This window comes from Salmo salar, chromosome 04 (assembly GCF_965601325.2).
Source record: "Salmo salar chromosome 04, fSalSal1, whole genome shotgun sequence".
In the NCBI taxonomy this organism is placed as follows: Eukaryota; Metazoa; Chordata; class Actinopteri; order Salmoniformes; family Salmonidae; genus Salmo; species Salmo salar.
Window position 1 is genome coordinate 48,304,107 of NC_138294.1, and position 13,731 is coordinate 48,317,837.

General features: G+C 43.1%; 2 protein-coding genes across 4 annotated transcripts in view; one reads left to right on the forward strand and one right to left on the reverse strand.

Annotated features, from left to right (window-relative positions):
• Positions 1 to 1,875, reverse strand: part of LOC106603137 (protein cornichon homolog 2) — a 9,182-nt gene extending 7,307 nt beyond the window's left edge. The window contains exons 1-2 of the mRNA XM_014196419.3: positions 1,122 to 1,875; positions 1 to 606 (exon numbers count right to left, since the gene is read on the reverse strand). The exon at positions 1 to 606 is cut by the window's left edge and continues 88 nt beyond it. The gene's annotated coding sequence lies outside the window, so the exon portion shown is untranslated. The remainder of the gene's footprint in view (positions 607 to 1,121) is intronic.
• Positions 1,876 to 2,680: 805 nt separating this feature from the next.
• LOC106603138 (WD repeat-containing protein 74) lies at positions 2,681 to 13,512 on the forward strand. 3 transcript variants are annotated; one of them, XM_082974492.1, is made up of 11 exons: positions 2,681 to 2,828; positions 3,050 to 3,156; positions 3,309 to 3,427; positions 3,569 to 3,654; positions 3,888 to 3,993; positions 4,097 to 5,523; positions 7,416 to 7,558; positions 7,704 to 7,757; positions 8,108 to 9,615; positions 9,752 to 9,830; positions 11,790 to 13,512. In XM_082974492.1, exons 1-5 carry the CDS (start codon positions 2,768 to 2,770, stop codon positions 3,890 to 3,892), a joined length of 378 nt encoding a protein of 125 aa, XP_082830618.1. In that variant the 5' UTR covers positions 2,681 to 2,767; the 3' UTR covers positions 3,893 to 3,993; positions 4,097 to 5,523; positions 7,416 to 7,558; positions 7,704 to 7,757; positions 8,108 to 9,615; positions 9,752 to 9,830; positions 11,790 to 13,512. The 3 variants fall into 3 exon arrangements, with proteins under 3 accessions (XP_082830618.1, XP_082830617.1, XP_082830616.1); XM_082974491.1 differs by having other exon boundaries at positions 8,108 to 9,830; XM_082974490.1 differs by lacking the exons at positions 9,752 to 9,830; positions 11,790 to 13,512 and having other exon boundaries at positions 4,097 to 4,192; positions 5,381 to 5,523; positions 8,108 to 8,545.
• The last annotated feature ends 219 nt before the right edge of the window (positions 13,513 to 13,731 follow it).

A 13,731-nucleotide genomic window follows, 5' to 3' on the forward strand; every position in this document is an offset into this window, starting at 1 on the left:
CCAGCCAGCCTGACGATGAGATGGGTCGAGAGAGGGGGAACTTTCCCCTCCTCTCTCTATTGCGGACTATGCCTCCTTTCTCTCAGGAGGTTATTGTCTGTTCTTCCTCTCTCCCTCCCCCTGACACTCTGACTGCCCCCCCCCCCCTCTCAAGTTGTATTGAGAGCCCTTATTGTCCAAGTGAGGAGCAGAAGTTCTGGAAGAAAGAAATCCTGCTCTGCTCTCCAGTCTGCTGTGGTCTTTCTATTTCAGCTTATCTAGGTTACACAGTTGGTCCTTCTTCTTGAGTTCCTCTTCCCTTTTCATGTGTCTGTGCCAAAGCTTTTCTCCTTCACTGTGCAAAAGCTTTTCTCCTTCACTGTGCAAAAGCTTTTCTCCTTCACTGTGCAAAAGCTTTTCACACATAAAGTGGTCGACAGGCACAGTTGTTCAGGGAGAACAACTACAGCTGAGCAATGCTCTCTCCTCTGGTCCCAGCCTCCTCTGATTCTGACAGACAGGGATTGTTGTGTTCTTAACGTGTCTGTCCACTCTCCCGTTTATAATGTCCACTTTGCCACTGAAGATGGCACATATTTCAAGAACAATATAATTGTTATTAAACATCTGTAATAGGAAAAATAGTGGTAAATGGTATTAGATATTATTCAAAAGAGATGTTTTTTATTCAATTCTGATATTTCAATGGTTTTAAACAGAGCGGATATGTTGTTAAGGAAGAGATGACTGTTTATACTTTTAGAGTCATATAATAATTTTCCATTCATGTAAAGAGGAAGGATTTTACTTTTCATCCAATAACAGCTATTCATACATGTACAATTAAACAAATATTCATACAATGATAGCTATTAGTGATAATTTAGAATAGCAAAATGAACAAAGATTATTAGCTTACAATCAAGTGATCACTTTAACAATAATAGCTTAAAATGATTTGATGAACGGTGTTGTAATGTATAGAGTAGAATATAAACAAACTGCAATATGATATCATTCTTAGGCACTCCATGCTGAAGTCGAGAAGCAATAAAGATTGATGAATGATGTATCAGGATAAATATAATCTGTGATGATGACAATGGATATTTCGATTGATCTTAATATTGATCAGAGTGTACCTGTGTCTGGGGGTAGATGCGTCTCTCACTGAATATCCCACTCCTTCCTCTCCACACTTTGTCTCTGTCAATATGGGTTGACACCATGTCAGAATTTTCTATCTTGCCTTTCTCTGTCCATCTCAGTCGCGTCCATGAGATTTCTTCACGCATATGCTTTTCAGTGCTCACTTGCAGGGTGAAAAAACTACATTTAGAGAATCAACAATGTTAGACGTTAAGACGCTTTTTGTTATTTTGGTACGATTATTTTTCTCAAGAAAGGAAAAACATCTCCACAGCCCTTTGAAGTCTGAGTTAATTAATTATTTATCTCGCCCCCCCCCCTCCTCTTTCGCTTCTCTCTCTCCAAAACTCCCCCTTATGCTTTCTCTTCTCTTCCTCTAAAAAAATAATGGAACGATTTTGAAGAAAGACTTCTGTTCTCCTCAGTCTCTTCTTCTTCTTCTCTTTCTGACTGTCTATTACAATGTTTGTAATGGCCAAGTTCATTCAACAGTCTCTCTCTCTCTCTAGGTCTCTCTCTCTCTCGGTCCCTCTCTCCCTGGCTTGTATCTGTTGCCGTATTCCCTTGTTCCCCAGATATGGATGAGGGGGCAGGGCAAGCTTTGAATCTTTTTTCCAGCTTCCCTTGTTTGTCTCTATCTATCCCTCCCTCTGCTCCCTTTCTCGCTTGCTCTCCCTTTGTCTCCTCTCTCTCTCTTTCTCGCTCTCTCTCTCTCTCTTTATGTCTCCTTCTCTCTCTTCATCTCTTGCTCTCTCTCGCTCTCACTCCTTCTTCCCCCTTTGTCATGACACTGGTGTCCTATTCTTCAGTCATTTTGAGAAAGATGAAAAGGCTTTCACTCTTTTCTTGTAATTATGGGATTATTTCTCTTACTTTTTTCCCCTCCCTTCTCTGTTCTCTCCAAGCTACCTCTCTCTTTCTGTGGGCCTGCTGTTTTCACTCTCATCCCTTTCTACCCTAACATTGTCAGTATCTCTGGCCCTCTTCTCTTGGGAGGATTTCCACACTTTTTTAATTCCCACAAATCTTTGGCTTTTGATTTTAAAGTGCCCATGCTGTTTCCCCCTAATCCCCATCCCTGGCCCGTCTTTTGTCACCCACTAAATCCGTCCCAACAGCTAATCTCTGGTAAATCCCCCAGGGTGACCTGAAGACTCACAAACTCTCCTCTGATTGATTAGCCATCTTCTCCTCTGCCTGTCCCCTACTCTACCTCAATGATTACAAATGGGAAAATGTGAGAAAAAAAATCATATAACAAGGAAATTAAACAAAAACACATTTTGAAAATGAAGTAATGGAATCTTACATAATGTAGAAACAACAACAAAATCGAATTTGTTCTTTGTTGGTGTCTTGTGGGTTTTTTCTGTGCACAGTATGTATGTACTGTATGGCCCTTAAATATCAGTCTGACTGATATTATTTGTGTGCAATAATGCCTGTGGATTTTGGATAGCTTGGACTGATATAAAATGTAAAGCTCAAGAGCACCATCTGCTGCATATTTTATATATGAAAATGTAGGTCGTAACAGAATTCCGGTGAGATGTGTATCCCTACGGATGACATTATGGACACGCCATGACGTGTTAGAACGTTTGTTGTTGTTTTCTTGACAATCTTTTCTTTCTTGTTCATGGAAGACATAAGTCAAGTTTGTTCAGTATGGGTTGGATCAGAAACAGGGATATTGAAAGGTAAAAATGATGTAACTCGGTAAATTAGCCATGCTGTCATTTTGTTGTGTGTGCTATTTGTTAGAGCTAACTATCTAGCAACCCACGTGTTTGCTAGCTAACTTCCCTAGCTTGACAGTACTTTTCCCTAATGCAACACCGATTGTTTAAGGAATGATGGCCATGTACACTATCGGGATATTTAAATGGCTATCATTTACACTGTGTGTTTGTTTCATTAGGTGTGAGCCTATCCAAAAAACATGCATTCAACTTCTGTGAGATGAACTGCCTCAGTCGGGACCAGGAAGTGTGTGTCCTGGGCTGGGGAGAGCCACAGGAGACTGAGGTGTGTATGGGGGCTCTAGAGAGTAATGGAGCCCATGATGATGTCTGATCTGTTGGTCATTGATGTATTTAGAGTGCACATAGGTCTGAATGTTTGCATTGTGGTTGTTGGGCCATTGTGCTACTTACCTGTCTTGTCTGATCGAGGTGCAGGTGGGGACTGTGAATGGCACAGTGAAGAGGTTCAGCACAGAGAAGGGCATCATTACTGAGACCAGACGGTGTGGGGAGAGCAACCAGGGCAGGTTCACAGGACTCGCCGTCACAGACCGGTATAGTGGTGTAGATAAAGACACTGGTCATAACACGGTACAGGAGCTGTTGTTCCAGCACACTGTCATTACACACCAGCAGCTCTGAGGTCATGTGTTGAGGATACTACTGGACGACTCTCTCCCTGTGTGTCTCTGCAGTGCTCGGATCACGTGTGTGGAGACAGGACTGCAGAGGGTCTGGAAGGAGGGCAATACAGACAGAGTGAATGAACAACTCTTGCACCGTGCGTCTACATCTGCATTGCTTGCTGTTTGGGGTTTTAGGCTGGGTTTCTGTACAGCACTTTGTGACATCTGCTGATGTAAAAAAGGCTTTATAAATAACATTTGATTGATTTTGCCAGAATACCACTCAGGCTTCCCAGAGGTTGTTACATTGCAGATGGATACTATATACTTATGAATGATTGACGTTGACTGACATTTTCTTGAACATAACCCCTGTCCCTATATCTAGGTTGAAATAAATGTTGGGAAGAATGTTTGTCGGATGTGACAGAATCCCTCGCAGCGCTACCAAGTGCCTACAGGAGGGAAAGAGAACAGCCTTCACCTCCAAGAATGTAAGAGTCTAACAACTACATTTCAAGGAATTACAGTGGGAACGTCTACATAGTATTTTATGTTTTGGTGTTGGTGCATTGACACAGCTTCTTTATGCTGCAGGTGCGTAATGATTGGCTGGACCTGCGGGTGCCAGAGTGGGTTAGAGACATGGCCTTCATTGCAGACAAGATAGACACCTGCACAGGTCAACACCAGGTCTGTCTGTCTTGTCTTTCCCTGTACAAGCCCTGTTCTTAGACTGGGTCTGCTGGTCTCCTCAGCCTTGGAGTCTTTCCCTGTACTCAAACGATACATTCGGCAGGAGTTTGACGCGTTTTGTTAGATACGCAACCAGGCCAGCGCAGTACATTTTGGCACACTGGGTTTGGCTCAGCTCAGTCCATTTTTGGGGGGTGAAACTGTCCTGTAAAGGGTTCATTCATATTATACAACGGGTGGTTCTAATCCTGAATGTTGATTGGTTAAAACCGCATTCCAGCCGGTGTCTATTCCACAAGTTACCACCGGCTAAAGCTATGATGCCTATTTACTCTGTTCCATCTGACTGCGCAGTCCACTGTCACATCAGCCGAGCCAAGCAACTTCTAAACTTGATCTCCACTATAAAAAGCATCTCCTTTTTGAAGTCACTGTGTTAGAAGGGTTGTTGGCTAGCTCCTCTGAACGACAGTGTCCTGAGGATAGAGCACATTTTCTATGCCAGGTGAAATTGCGCCTCATTAGCTCATTGTTATGGATGTATCAAAATAAATGTCACTAGAAAACAGCTTAAACAAATGTAAATGCAGCTACTGTTGTTATTCTGGCTTCACTGTTTGACGTGACTGTAAGTTAGCTGTAGTTGGCTAGCTAGCAAGCAAGGCATAAGAACGTTGCCAGCCAGTATGGAAATGGAACATTTAGAATGAACGACTGGGTCTCGTCCATAGATACAGAACAAAATGACTGAACGACTGGTTCGACTCTCTAGCAACCGACAGAACGAACGACCAGCCGGCTTGGGTAGCAACCCGGGACTCTGTCTTGTGGAAGGATAAAATAGTATGAATAAATTCATCAAAATAATGTTTTTAATGAAAATATGTCAATCATAATTTGAGTATGTTGGTAACCCATTGTATAAAAGTGATAATGCCCTCGACTTCATCTTGAGCTTAACAACACCCGTGCCAATATATCCTCCAAACACCGGCTCCTCGGGCATTATCACTTAATTGGTCAAGTTCAAGTACCCTGATGTATGGTTTGTATCATTGCTACATAAGCAAACCATTAAACATCTTAACTTGACTCACGTCTCTTTGCCTCATTCATCTATCTAACAACGTAACAAAAGCAACCTATTTTTTTTACTGATTTAATAGTTTTTTTTCCCGCTGTTAGGTGTGAGTGTATGGTCCAGCCTCTCCCCAGAGGTGTCCTGTTCTAGAGGCAGTTTGGGGAGTACCCCCCCACAGCCCTCTCCCTGCCTGCCAACCAAGACAGTGTTACAGTGGGCAACACACATGGCCAACTCGCCATCTTAGGTCTGCGGAAAGGGGAATGTGGGAGTCGATGTCTCTTTCCGCTTGTTGTAATGATTGTGCAGTTGCTTAGTGATCTGCTTCAGTACTTTTCCATGTCAGCTTCTTTATCTTTTTGTCCATGTATGTGCAGTTGAAGTCGGAAGTTTACATACACCTTAGCCAAATACATTTAAACTCAGTTTTTCACAATTCCTGACATTTAATCCTAGTAAAAATGTCCTGTCTTAGGTCAGTTAGGATCACCACTTTATTTTAAGAATGTGGAATGTCAGAATAATAGTAGAGTGAATTGTAGCATTGCCTTTAAATTGTTTAACTTGGGTCAAACGTTTTGGGTAGCCTTCCACAAGCTTCCCACAATAAGCTGGGTGAATTTTGGCCCATTACTCCTGACAGAGCTGGTGTAACTGAGTAAAGGTTTGTAGACCTCCTTGCTTGCACACGCTTTTTCAGTTCTGCCCACAGATGTTTTATAGGATTGAGGTCAGGGCTTTGTGATGGCCACTCCAAAACCTTGACTTTGTTGTTCCTTAAGCCACTTTGCCACAACTGTGGAAGTATGCTTGCGGTCATTGTCCATTTGGAAGACCCATTTGTGAACAAGCTTTAACTTCCTGATTGATGTCTTGAGATGTTGCTTCAATATATCCACATAATGTTCCTTCCTCATGATGCCATCTATTTTGTCCCTCCTGCACAACATGATGCTGCCACCCCCGTGCTTCACGGTTGGGATGGTGTTCTTCGGCTTGCAAGCCTCCCCCTTTTTCCTCCAAACATAACGATGGTCATTATGGCCAAACAGTTCTATATTTGTTTCATCAGACCAGAGGACATTTCTCCGAAAAGTACAATCTTTGTTCCCATGTGCAGTTGCAAACTGTAGTCTGGCTTTTTTCTGCCGGTTTTGGAGCAGTGGCTTCTTCCTTGCTGAGCGGCTTTTCAGGTTGTGTTGATATAGGACTGGTTTAACTGTGGATATAGACACTTTTGTACCTGTTTCCTCCAGCATCTTCACAAGGTCCTTTGCTGTTGTTCTGGGATTGATTTTGCACTTTTCGCACCAAAGTATGTTTATCTCGTCTCCTTCCTGAGCGGTATGACGGCTGCATGGTCTCATGGTGTTTATACTTGCGTACTATTGTTTGTACAGATGATCGTGGTACCTTCAGGCATTTGGAAATTGCCCCCAAGGATGAACCAGACTTGTGGAGGTTTACAATTTTTTTTCTGAGGTCTTGGCTGATTTCTTTTGATTTTCCCATGATGTCAAGCAAAGAGGCACTGAGTTTGAAGGTAGGCCTTGAAATACATCCACAGGTACATCTCCAATTGACTCAAATTATGTCAATAAGCCTATCAGAAGCTTCTAAAGCCATGACATCATTTTCTGGAATTTTCTAAGCTGTTTAAAGGCACAATCAAATTAGTGTATGTAAACTTCTGATCTTCAGGAAATTGTGATACAGTGAATTATAAGTGAAATTATCTGTCTGTAAATCTTTTTTTGGAAACATTACTTGTCATGCACAAAGTAGATGTCCTAACTGACTTGCCAAAACTATAGTTTGTTAACAAGAAATTTGTGGAGTGGTTGAAAAACGAGTTTTAATGACTCCAACCTAAGTGTATGTAAACTTCTGACTTCAACTGTATTTGCCATTGTGCTACATTAGAGATGCATTTGCTATATGTGCTCTTTGAAGCTTCTGTTTAACTTAATTGTTTTGCCTGTAGCAGCAATAATTATCTTCTGATAGTCCGATTTAAGCTTTTTTTGTGTGTGCGAGAGCATGTTGCGTGCCTTTGTTCTGTGAGATCCTCTCCCCTTGACTACAGTCTCTTTTTTCTCTAACCCCTCCTCCTCCTCGTGTTCTCTCCATTCGCTGCAGGCCTAGTGTGTGGGTGTTTAAAGGGGCTGGCAGGAGAGGTGCGGGGGCTTCAGTCCCACCCTTCTCTCCCTCTGGTGGCTTCTTGTGGTTTGGATCACTTTCTGAGTGTACACAGCCTGGAGAACCGCTCTCTACAGAACAAGGTACACACACACACAGACACACACTTACACTCTCCGCACACTTGAAGCCAGCTACATAATCCATCATTAGTGAAGCCTCCTACACAGTTTTGAATAATTGTGTTCAGTAAAAGTTTGAGATTCTTTCTCTTCGTCTCCCTTTCAGGTGTATCTGAAGTCACGACTCAACTGTGTGCTTCTGTCCAGCAGAGATCTCAAGGTAGGGGAGAATTAAGTGCAATGAATGAACTTATGTTTTAGACTTTGTGAAGTGCAATACTTTGTCATCTGTTTGACTTTCAAATTGAGACTTGCTAGTTTATAATGTTGTGATATTACAGAGCTGTTAGAGGGATTTCATAACACCCGACATGCATATATTTACTTATTTATTACACTATTATACACTATGATAGAGTAGTTCATTTAAATTGACATAACATTGTTTGACATTCTTGTTAACTGTCATTTGCTGTTAATATATTTTTTTAAATGTGATTGTCCTGCATTATGCTGCAGAATGATGCTGTAGTATGTTTACAGTCACTCTCCTCTATTTCACCTGGGCAGTACAGGAGTGAACGGAGATGTGGAGGAAGTAAAAGAAGACAGAGGAGAACTGGATGAGGTGTGGAACACTATGGGGATGATAAAAGAGATGGTGAAGGAAAGAGCAACAGAAGAAGAGGAAGCTGTTGTTGAAGAAGCAGAGAAGACGACTAAGAAGAGGCATCAAACACTTATTTATTTCTGAAACATATTATACCCTTATATTAAACTAAATATGGCTGATACCGCAGTAGACACAACCACCGAGATTTCAGAAAGGAGCTCAAAGAGAAGAAAGAGGAGCTGGAGGAGAAGGAGAATGGCAGTCGGGACGCACCAGCCAACAGCAATGGAACACACACACACATGGTGCAGAGAAGACCAATTGTTTAGATGATTCTGAAGAAACCCCTGAGGGTGAGAAGGAAGAGGAGGATGGAGAGGGACTGGAAGCTAAGGATGCAGAAGAAGCTGTGATGAGGTTGACCACCCTGTGAAGCACCCAGCTGATGAGGTTGACCACCCTGTGAAGCACCCAGCTAATGAGGTTGACCACCCTGTGAAGCACCCAGCTGATGAGGTTGACCAGCCTGTGAAGCGCCCAGCTGATGAGGTTGACCAGCCTGTGAAGCGCCCAGCTGATGAGGAGGTTGACCAGCCTGTGAAGCGCCCAGCTGATGAGGAGGTTGACCAGCGTGTGAAGCGCCCAGCTGATGAGGAGGTTGACCAGCCTGTGAAGCGCCCAGCTGATGAGGAGGTTGACCAGCGTGTGAAGCGCCCAGCTGATGTGGAGGTTGACCAGCGTGTGAAGCGCCCAGCTGATGAGGAGGTTGACCAGCCTGTGAAGCGCCCAGCTGATGAGGGGGTTGACCAGCCTGTGAAGCACCCAGCTGATGAGGGGGTTGACCACCCTGTGAAGCACCCAGCTGATGAGGGGGTTGACCACCCTGTGAAGGACCCAGCTGATGAGGGGGTTGACCACCCTGTGAAGGACCCAGCTGATGAGGGGGTTGACCACCCTGTGAAGGACCCAGCTGATGAGGGGGTTGACCACCCTGTGAAGAACCCAGCTGATGAGGAAGAACAAGTGGAAACAAAAAAAACAGAAAACGGTGAATCAAAGGAAGCTGAAGTGAAGGCATAATGTGCGGAGTATGTACTCCTCCAACGCTGTCTACATGACGCGTTTAACTTCACCTTGAAGAGCTTGTGCTTTATGTATGCTTTAAATAATGGCACCGGAGGGGATGGCTGCCATTTTACGGGCTCCTAACCAACTGTGCTGTTTTGTTGTTTGTAACTTATTTTGTACATAATGTTGCTGCTACCGTCTCTTATGACCGAAAAGAGCTTCTAGACATCAGAACAGTGATTACTCACCTCGAACTGGACAAAGATTTTTTTCTTTAACGAATCCGACGCAAAGGATATACTGCATTCTCGAGACCAGGCCCAAACCCCGTCATTTGCGTGAAGAAAAGATGGAGAAAAAAGGGGTGGAGGTCGGACATCCTTCTGAGAATTCGTAGGTGAGTGAGTAAACTTCCACTACCATCCATACTATTGGCCAACGTGCAGTCACTGGAAAATAAAATGGATGATCTACGATTAAGAATATCCTACCAACGTGACATTAAAAACTGTACTATCTTATGTTTCACCAAGTCGTGGCTGAACGATGACACGGATACTATAGAGCTGGCTGGGTATTCCATGCGTCGGCAGGACAGAGAAGCTACATCTGGTAAGACGAGGGGCGGGGAGGTGTCTATTTCTAAATAACAGCTGGTGCACAATTTCTAATATTAAAGAAGTCTCGAGGTACTGCTCGCCTGAGATAGTGTGGTCTACAGCTTATCATGAGGTACTCTATCTACCAACAGAGTTCTCATCTATATTATTCGTAGCTGTCTATTTACCACCCCAAACCGATGCTGGCACTAAGACCGCACTCAACGATCTATATAAGGCCATAAGTAAACAAAAAAATGCTCATCCAGAAGCAGCGCTCCTAGTGGCCGGGGACTTTAATGCAGGCAAACTTAAATCTGTTTGACCAAATTTCGACCAGCATGTCACATGTGCCACCAGAGGGATCCATACAAAGCTCTCTCTCGCCCTCCATTTGACAAATCTGACCATAGTTCTATCCTGATTCCTGCTTACAAGCAAAAACTAAACAGGAAGTACCTGTGACTCGCTCAATATGGAAGTGGTCAGATGACACGGATGCTACGCTACAGAACTGTTTTGCTAGCACAGAATGGAACATGTTCCGGGATTCATCCAATGGCATTGAGGAGTATACTGCTTCATCAATAAGTGCATCGACGACATCGTCCCCACAGTGACCGTACGTACATATCCCAACCAGAAGCCATGGATTACAGGGAACATCCGCACCGAGCTAAAGACTAGAGCTGCCGCTTTCAAGGATCGGGACACTAATCCGGACGCTTATAAGAAATCCCGCTACGCCCTCAGATGAACCATCAAACAGGCAAAGTGTCAATACAGGACTAAGATTGAATCCTACTACACCGGCTCTGACGCTCGTCGGATGTGGCAGGGCATGAAAACTATTACAAACTACAAAGGGAAACCCAGCCACGAGCTGCCCAGTGACGCGAGCCTACCAGACGAGCTAAATGCCTTTTTATACTCACTTCGAGGCAAGCAACACTGAAGCATTCATTAGATCACCAGCCATTCTGGACGACTGTGTGATCACACTCTCGGTAGCACATGTGAGCAAGACTGCTGATCCTCAACACTGGGGCCCCTCAGGGGTGCGTGCTTCGTCCCCTCCTATACTCCCTGTTCACCCACAACTGCGTGGCCAAACACGACTCCAACACCCTCATTTAAGTTTGCTGATGATACAACAGTGATCACTGACAACAATGAGACAGCCTATAGGGAGGACATCAAAGAACTGGCCCCCATTAACATCGATGGGGCTGTAGTGGAGCAGGTTGAGAGCTTCAAGTTCCTTGGTGTCCACATCACTAACAAACTATCATGGTCCAAACACACCAAGACAGTCGTGAAGAGGGCACGACAGCACCTTCTCCCCCTCAGGAGACTGAAAAGTGCCAAGTCTAAGACCAAAAGGCTCCTTAACACCTTCTAATCCCAAGCCATAAGACTACTGAACAATTCATCAAATGGCCACCCGGACTATTTACATTGACCCCCCCCCCCCCCCCCCCCCGTTGTTTTTACACTGCTGCTACTAGCTGTTTATTATTATGCATGGTCACTTTACCCCTACCTAGATGTACAAAATAACTCAAACTAACCTGTTCCCCCGCACATTGACTTGGTACCGGTACCCCCTGTATATAGCCTTGTTATTTTAATTATGTTACTTTTTATTTTTATTTTAGTATTTTTACTTTTGTTTATTTAGTAAATATTTTCTTAACCAACAATACAGTTCAAGAAATAGTTAAGGGCTTGTAAATAAGCATTTCACCTGTTGTATTCGGAGCATGTGACAAATAAAATTTGATTTGATTTAGTTTGTCCCCAAGATATTACATTGCACCGGAGTCCTAAAACATAGAGGCCTGTCCTCTCTTTTTATAAACGTATTTATTGGTTTCTTACGCAAAATAAAAACCTGTGCAAATAGAATCCGTGCTATTTTATCAGTTTTGTTATTTTGTATCCGTATGACTTAAGCACATTCTCTACATAGTTAACTGCTGACCAGCTGATTCAGAGGCAGACGGCTCTACCCTTCTCCACGTGTTCAGGGTGACTTCTCAGACTCAATGAAGACCAAAGATAAGTTTTAAACAGGGCTAATGAACTATTGTTAACATAAAAAAAACGAAATTAATAATCCTTTTTGTTTACTGCTGCTGGTAGTTAATCCTTTGCCAGGCTGATCTGTTAACACAATAAAATGTTTGCTCTACTCCTCCAGGCTATCTCTATCGCAAGACACAACCACCACATCTTATCTATGGAATGCAGGCTCAGTCAGGCCAGAGACATCTCCCTCTCCTGCACCACTAATCACAATGGAATGTGGCTGTTGGTTTTATAGCCATCACTTAATCAGATGCCAGGCCAAGCTTTAAAGACTCCTCTCAGTTCACTCAGAAAGGGAGAGAGAGTTCGAAGAACCCTACTCTATTGCAAAAAAACAACCATTCGGGTGCATAAACAGTATTATAACATCATTTTGGCATTTTGCTACCATACACAACAGATGGCCTCCATGATAAAAGACACTTGACCCCATTTGGGGGGCTGGCTTCTGCAATGTTAATTACCCCATCTTAAATCTTAAGGCTTTGGTCATGTTCCGTATGCATTTCACACAAGTTTGTTCCATTTGTACCCAAGATACTGTTAGTTTTTTTGTTTTTATTTTAGGTTATTAAGTTATGTCTGCGTGACTCAGGATTGTTATTTGGTTGCTTCAACCACTGTTTTGTATATTCTGGTTCTTGATGATTAAATAAATCAGTCTTGTCTTAAAAACAAAAATGTTTCCAAATGACCAGTAGTGGAGAGCTTAAGGAAGACTGTTCTTTTTATGAGGAACGCAGAAGGTTTAAGAGGTCTGCCAAAGCCCGTGTTGTGGTTGTGCTGATTGTTTTCCCGTTGAGTCGGTACTGGAAATGCATTAGCCAAAGTTTCCCATTAAACTATAACCACTCTGGTGCTGTTTGCATGACTTAATGTAGCCAACATTAAACATGTACAGATTGAAATTTTGGCAACAACTCACACAAAAAAAGATTGTATTAAATGTCCAATATCCCAGGGCTATAACAATTTCTCATATGAACGCTGAACGTGTGTGTGTGTGTGTGTGTGTGTGTGTGTGTGTGTGTGTGTGTGTGTGTGTGTGTGTGTGTGTGTGTGTGTGTGTGTGTGTGTGTGTGTGTGTGTGTGTGTGTGTGTGTGTGTGAGAGGAAGAATGCAACATCCCTAATAAACAGACAGGTGGCATCTGGCACCATTGGTTGGCTTACTTGTGTTTTTGTGTCCTCTGCTGTAATGGACTAGAGGGTGTACTGATAATGAAAATCACTCAACATGATGGGTGTCTTTCAAGTTGTGTACTTAGCATGGACTTGTTTTCTGATTTGTGTTTGTCAGTTTGAGTAAAAAATGTCACTATGTTCATTATTGTGAATTCAGTAACAGTGGTGTGTTTTGAGGAAATTGATGTTTGTAAGCCTAGGGCGGGGCTGGCCCTGGGCATAAGTGACCGGTTTAGGGCTGCTAGGGGGCACCCGCACCCAAAAAAACAGAAAGGCTGCGGATCCGACTTAGCTGGACCGTTATTCCTAATTTTTTGCGCATGTGTGGGATTCTCTACTTACGCAATCTGTGCTCTACTCATGGAGAACAGGCTACTCTGGTGAATGCTGCTCGTCTAATAAAGTTGGATCAAAGCTGAATCAATGTCTGCAAGATCACATAATGATAGTATTGTACATAACAGAACCCAATACAATAGCATAACGTTACTGTAAGTCAAACAATTTCTTATGAGATTTTAGGATGATTGTGCATACTGCCACAACTCAACAGCACGCCACTAGGAAAAATGTGCTTTGATTGAAACAAAACACAGCTCAAAAATTTGCTCACTGTAACATAAATTAAAAAAAACACCT